The 7078-nt window shown below is 45.5% G+C and overlaps 1 protein-coding gene across 1 annotated transcript; it reads left to right on the top strand.

The window, feature by feature from the left end:
- The first annotated feature begins 5555 nt into the window (after window positions 1-5555).
- Window positions 5556-6587, top strand: LOC148130278 (olfactory receptor 5T7-like). The gene has a single exon (XM_087969144.1). The coding sequence runs from the start codon at window positions 5628-5630 to the stop codon at window positions 6585-6587; it is 960 nt and encodes a 319-aa protein (XP_087825270.1). The 5' UTR covers window positions 5556-5627.
- Window positions 6588-7078: the final 491 nt, after the last annotated feature.

Here is a 7078-nt window from a genome sequence, read left to right on the forward strand (position 1 = left end):
TTCCCACACATTGAAGTTTCCTAAATTTTATAGCATTGGAGGTTCCAAGTGGAACAGTCTCACCAGCATTCATTCAATTTCTATCGTCGCCCAACTCAACAAAGTGACTCTGGGCACCTCATGGTGTTGCACATTGGAAATGAAACCCATGTTGATACTTCAACTGTGTAGGGTTCTGATCAAAGTGAAACTCACCTGAGACTCTGCCTGAAGGAAGAGGTCTCGGTGCTCCACACTGAACACAACAAGCCAAACTGGAGATGTTGACCCTCCACACCAAATTGTTTTATGCCAGAGACATCAATAAAGACCCATTACAAATAAATCTGTAGGACTATCTGGGATGGGTGGGGACTTCTGGGAGTTGAAGTCTACATATCTTCAAGTTGCCAAGGTTAAGGAGCTTCTCATTCAGAAATTATCCTGCTGGCTGGGGAATTCTGGGAGATGAAGTTCACATAGATCTTCAAGTTGCCAAGGTTGGGAAACATTGTCCTAACCATTCAGAAGTTTTCGTAAGTATCACTGCAAGCAATTTTTAAGAGTGGGGGACATCAGAGAAGACGTGATGGATTGTGGTGGCTCTACAGAAGACCAAACTGGTGGTCAAGGCAGTGTGAAGTGTGGAGTTTACAAGGCCCCAGATAGAATAGAATAGAATCATTTACTGGCCAAGTGTGATTGGACACACAAGGAATTTGTCTTGGTGCAAATGCTCTCAGTGTACATAAAAGGAAAGATACATTCGCCAAGAGTCAAGAATCATAAAGTACAACACTTAATAGCAATCAAATCTTACTAGGAAAAAATCAGTATAAATTGTAAGGATACAAGCGACAAAGTTACAGTCATACAGTCACAAGTGGGAGAGGGTGAGTGATAAGGAGTGATGAGAAAGTTAATGGTAATAGTAGTGCAGTCTTTGTAAATAGTTGGAAAGTGTTGAGGGAATTATTTAGCAGAGTGATGGCATTTGGGAAACATTGTCCTTGTGTCTAGTTGTTCTGGTGTGCAGGGCTCTGCAGTGTCGTTCACATCCATGAAGCCATAGCCAGAGGGACTCACATCTCTCTACTCATGAGTTGAGAATAGTGCAAAGGTTCACAGATGGCCGCATAACGGTCATAGGCCATCACAGCCAGCAGTGTGCATTCAGATCCAGCACATGTCATTAAGAAGAACATCTGGGCCATGCACTCATTGTAGGAGATGGTGGGCTGCTGGCATAAGAGGTTCACAAGGATCTTTGGAACCGTGACCGAGGAACAGCAAATGTCTAAGCAGGACAAATGGCTGAGGAAATAGTACATGGGACTGTGGTGGCATGAATCCAGCTGGATGTCATATACACTGGCAGCATATGCACCAAGACAAATTCCTTGTGTGTCCAATCACGCTTGGCCAATCAAGAACTCTCTCTGTCTTTCATCAAAATGAATATCATTGAGTTGGCTGCCAAGGTGATGAATTAGATGGCCAGAAATGAAAGAGGAAGGGGCGTCCTCTGGGCATGCCAGAGAAACCCAGGAACAAGAATTCGGTCACCTGCAGGGTCTGATTTCTACCTTCCATGAGGTCCACCAAGCTTTGGTGGACAACACTGGAATGCAGCAGATTTCAGGAATAGTCATAGATTTCAAACCACAGCATGAAGAAGAAGCTTCACAAGCGGATTTATTTATATTCCTTGCAGACAGCTGATCATTTGCCTCCTTTGAGAAGGTTATTGAATGACTGTGTAAAGGATGTAAATTCTTCAACAACCCTCTAAAAGGATGCAAATGACCAACTTTGTCTGCAAGGAGTATAAATCCTTCCATTCCCCACCATCCAGTCAGAGCTGAAGAAGCTTCTTGGATGAGAAGTAAAACGTCTTCAAAAGAAAAAACAAGAAAGTCCAGTTGCCTCTTGAAAAAGCACCTTTGGGACAACCATGACCTGGATGACTAAGGATCTATACAGACTTCCACAAGAGGTGATTTCTGACCCCAGCATTTGGGAGGGTTTATGTCAAGAATTATAACCTTTTGTAATTATGGAGCTGCAAGCTGCCTCTGATCACTCACTAGTCTTTGTATGCACAACAATCTAAGTCACTTTACAAAACTAACTCCTTTTCTGGGTGTCTACAGTCCCTGATGTGGCCACCATCTCACTACTGAGCAGGGCCCATGCATCAGGAGAAGGACCGAAAGCCAAGATGAAAATTAGCCCAGCATTGCAGCCACTTGGTTGTCCTCAAGAAGACAGAAAGGAGTAACTAACAGTAAGGTCCTGAGCCCAGTGGAGCACCAAGGACCCCACAGAGAATCCTCCAATGGATCCACCACAACAGGAGACAGGTCTTCTATACTTTCCCCACCTCAGGAAGGGACTGAGACCTGCTGTGTTGCATGGCGAGTAAGTCAAAGGCAGTGGAGAAGCTGGGATAGACGCTCAGTCAACGTGAAGGCCTTCCCTGTAGGATCAGCCCCTCTGGCTTCATTGATTTGTTTGTAATTCTGTTTTCACAGAGTTTCCCCTGAGAGCCCCTCCTTCTGGGTGTGGAGGATGTCCTGAGTTTGAGCTCGCACCCGTTGCCCTTCCGTCCAACCTTCCCAAGGAGGAATCCCTGGTGTGCAACTAGTACTACGCATTTCTGCTTCTGCTCCATGTTGCTCTCCAGGGACATTCAGACGACGTAGAAATCATCTCTCTTCTTCAGGAGATGCTAACCTAGGGAAATTCAGAATCTCCCTAACCTGGGAAAGGTAGCTTCATCTCATGTCTTGGATGCTCTGGGTTTAGTAAAAGCAGAAGATATTCAGTTGTCCCCTGAGAGTCCCTTCTTCTGTGAAGGTTGTCCTAAGATTGAGCTCCCACCCTTTGCCCTTCGCTTCAACCTTTGCAGGGAAGGAATCCCTAGTGGGCAACTCCTTCCCTTTTCTGCTTCTGCTCCATGTTGATTGATCTCCAGGGACGTTCAGATGCCATAGATATCACCTCTCTTCTTTAGCCAACATTTGGCTCCGGGGGTGACACAGAACAAGATTTAGGGCACCTGATCCCTCAAAGACGCTGGGAAGAAGAAACAAAGATCTCTTCAAGTCAGAAAAGGAGACCAGGCAGAGCTTGCAAATCCCTCCCTCCCTTTCTCTCCCACTCCTCCGGAGCCCCCTTGGATCCCATCAATGGTCACTTCAACAGCAGAAGGAGGAAGAGCAGCTGGATGTGCCAGCTTCAATCTGGAGCGCTCTTACAAGGTGAGGAGGCCACCAAGAAAGGGCACAATGAAGGACATCAGACCTGGCAAAGCCCCCTTCTGCAGCAGGGTGGGTGGGTGGGTGGGATGCTGAAGGAGATATTCACCATGCAACCTTTTTTAAATCTGTCTTTTTGTTGCTCAGGAAGGTACATAAATTACACCTGATTCAGGTTGTTCAATGAAGTTTCATTCTTTTCTGATGCCCGAAAGAGGGAAAAATATCTTAAAAAATAATGGGTTGGTGGTGAGGAGACAGCCAAGGGCCAGAACCTTCTCATTGGAGACTTCTCGACGCTAAACATGAGAATGGTGAAAATTGAGTTCTTGCTGTCAGGTCAGATATTTTGGGATGGGGCTCTTGGGTCATTTCCTGAGTACCAAACACCCCATGCCTCTTCACCTCCCCTTTCCACAGCCACACACACACACACACACACACACACACACACACAACCCAGTGAAGAGCCCTTTCTAGATGGGTTTGAGGAAGAAGTTGCAGGTGAAGGAAACAGCCCAGCATTGGTGAGGAAGCAACGGGCATTTTGGGGGCGAGGAGAGGAAGAGAAATCCCAGAGGAGGATTTTCTGGCCAGGAGAAGAAGCTCAGACCAGTCCTGGATTCCTCCTGAGTGAGGACCAACGTGGGGCCGTAATTGATCAAAGCAAGAAACAAACAAGGACCTCGCTAGTCCATCCAAAGGAGGGTTGGGGGGGGGGTCCACCTGGAGGAGATTTAAATGTGGTTGCAGAGAGGGAGGGAAGACACACAAGGAGGACCATCTCTTCATGGCTGCTACTTCACACAGCCCACTTAACAAGAAAGAGGAGACTTGCATCATTTGGGAGGTCAGTTCATGCACAGAGCAGGTGTATCAAAATCCTTTTGGGGAGAGTTAACCGGAGGGACCTGGATGTCATGGACTGTCCCCCCCCCTCACTGAAAGGGACCCATAAACCTCCCCAGAAGCATCTCCCTCCCCCCCCTTCCCGATGAAGGCTAAGCACGCAAAGCAAAGTTGGCTCCCTCCAGAGGGTCTTGGAGAAGTCCAGGGGGTCTCTATTGTTCCTGAAGCTTCTTCTCAAGGCTGTGATTTTAAATCTTCCCAAAGAAACCTGTTGTGGGGAAAACACACTCTTAGAGGAAGGGGTGTGTGGCAGCCAAACGGAAACACAGGAGGAATGTGTGAAACTTGGGGCAACCTTGAACTCCTCGTTTCTCAGAAAACTTCCTGTTCTCAGTAAACTTTATCAAACCTTCTGTGGAAACGTCACTGATATTTTTATTTGTAGTAAGACAATATTTTTTTTGTAACAAGTTCTTATTTTATTTTATAACGTACAAAAATTCCAATTTCAATTGAACAGTGTGTTGTCTGGGTACAAATCATTTTAGGAAATAATCATCACAGTATTTACAACAAGATTCATTGCTTTAATATCCATAATAACCATCATAACAATACCATTTGTTTAACCAAGTTAACGTATCTTCCTTATACCACTAAACCTTTCATATATTTCCCTGTTTCTAGCTCCTGTTTTTGTCAGTTAATCATTGATTATTTTGAATATTTTTTTTCCTTGGTGATAGAAACAGCAGCAGAATGGAGAATGAACTTGAGGTTTGGTTATTGTCAATATCTAAACTCACCTCACCTCTTATTTATGCATTTGTAGGACTGTCACTTTCTCCTCCACACTCTTAAACAAATATGGCAGTGAGGCTGGATTATGGGTTTGGGGGTCCTGAGTTGATTGCAAACTATCCCACCCAGTTGTTTGTCCTTGGTCTTCTTCCACGGCAGCTCAACCAGCCCTGAAACCACCCAGAGATGTCCAGGCGTCTTGACAGTCAACAGTGGGAGATGCTGCTTTCTCCTGAGTAACCTCAAAGAGCAATTTCACCTTTCACTCCAACCCCAAAGGCTGTGAACGGAGGAGCCCAAGTAAGTGAATCGATGCCCCTGAGAATGGCCTGGCCTTCTTATGCAGCTTCTTCGGAGAAGGGGATTTTACTGCAATTTTACTTTTCGTGGGCTTTATCTTCAAAGCAGGAAATAATCAACTTCATAGTCAACTTCAGAGTCAAATAGAACTTCCAGGCCAATCTTCCTGCTCCTATTGAAGTCAATGGATCAGGAAATCCATTTCTGCTTAACTATGTTTTTTCCCCCCAAAAGCACAATCAGCTCAGTTTGGCTCTTTTAAGAGGAATTAATGACTACAAACTTTTAATTTAATTAATGGGAAAGTTCTCGCAAACGCCGATGTTTTTATCTCCATGTGTGTCACAATTATTATAAGGAATCTGCGCACTTCCACTGCTCCTGCCTAAATTCTTCCATTTTCCAATCTTTTCCTGGCAGGTAACTTTGAGGGACCTCATGGAAGGTGGCAATCAGACCCTTCAGGTGACTGAATTCTTGTTCCTGGGTTTCTCTGGCATGCCCAGAGGTCAACCTTTCTTCTTTCTGCTCTTTCTGGCCATCTACCTCATCACCTTGGTGGCCAACTCGGTCATCCTCATCTTAATCCAGCTGGATTCACGTCTCCACAGTCCCATGTACTATTTCCTCAGCCATTTGTCCTGCTTAGACATTTGCTATTCCTCGGTCACCCTCCCCACCATCCTGGTCAACCTCCTGCGCCAACAGCCCACCATCTCCTACAACGAGTGCATGGCCCAGATGTTCTTCCTCATGACCTTTGCGGGAACTGAATGCGCACTGTTGGCTGTGATGGCCTATGATCGCTACGCGGCCATCTGCGAACCTTTGCACTATACACAACTCATGAGTAAGTGGGTGCGAGTCCCTCTGGCTATGGCTTCGTGGGTCTGGGGCATGATTGACTCTGCCATTCACACTGCCCTGGCCACCGATTTGGCCTTCTGTGGAGATGTCAAGATACATCACATCTTCTGCGATGTTCCTCCAATCTTGAAAATTGCTTGCGGTGACACCTATATCAACGAGATGGCTCTTCACACAGCAAGTATCTTTGTAGGGCTGTGTCCTTTCCTCCTTGTTGTCATTTCATATGTCTTCATCTTATCTTCCATTCTGGAAATCCGCTCTAACAGTGGAAGGAGAAAGACCTTCTCCACCTGTGCTGCCCACCTGGTTACTGTCATTATTTTCTATGGGATGATCAACTTGAATTACAACCGCCCCAGTGCAGGGTACTCTTTGGGGGTGGACACCTTGGTTTCCACCCTCTATTGTATCATCACCCCCATGCTGAACCCCCTAATCTATAGCCTCCGAAACAAGGAGGTCAAAAGTGCCCTACAAAAAATTCTGGGCACTCAGGAGAAGGAAGATGCATCTCCTGGAAAGCAATGAAGGAAAAACTTGGTTTCCTTCCTACCTTCTCTGCTTGTCTGTGGAGCAACAATTTTGTTTTCCCAAACGAAGGGTTGTGTAACTGCAAATTTCAATATGGCTCATTGGCTCAATGTCTCTGGGATTCTCCCAGCCATTTCCTTCCTTCCCATTTGCTCACTGTGGTTTAACCATTTAAGGTGGGAATGGGGAAAAAAAGAAAGGTCTGGAGAAAGAAAGATCCTCCCAACTATTTCCAAAACATTTTTGAGGTATTTTCACAAGGCAAGGATGTCCTTTGACTTCACAGTTGTTTATGTTAGAGCTGGGAATCCAAGGTGACCAAAAATGGGTGTAAAAATAAAATAAAATGTGTAAACTGAGAACTGTTTGTGAAAATTGCCATCTCCATCTCCAGCTTCAGCTTCACTTTGCTAGATCCCAGCTTGCCATGAACCAATGGGGGAGGGAATTATTTGAATTGGGGGGGAACTGAAACTATTCCTCCTACC

Source organism: Notechis scutatus, chromosome 6 (assembly GCF_049901735.1).
Source record: "Notechis scutatus isolate UNSWTSFEM ecotype Mainland chromosome 6, rNotScu1.2, whole genome shotgun sequence".
NCBI classification, from domain to species: domain Eukaryota; kingdom Metazoa; phylum Chordata; class Lepidosauria; order Squamata; family Elapidae; genus Notechis; species Notechis scutatus.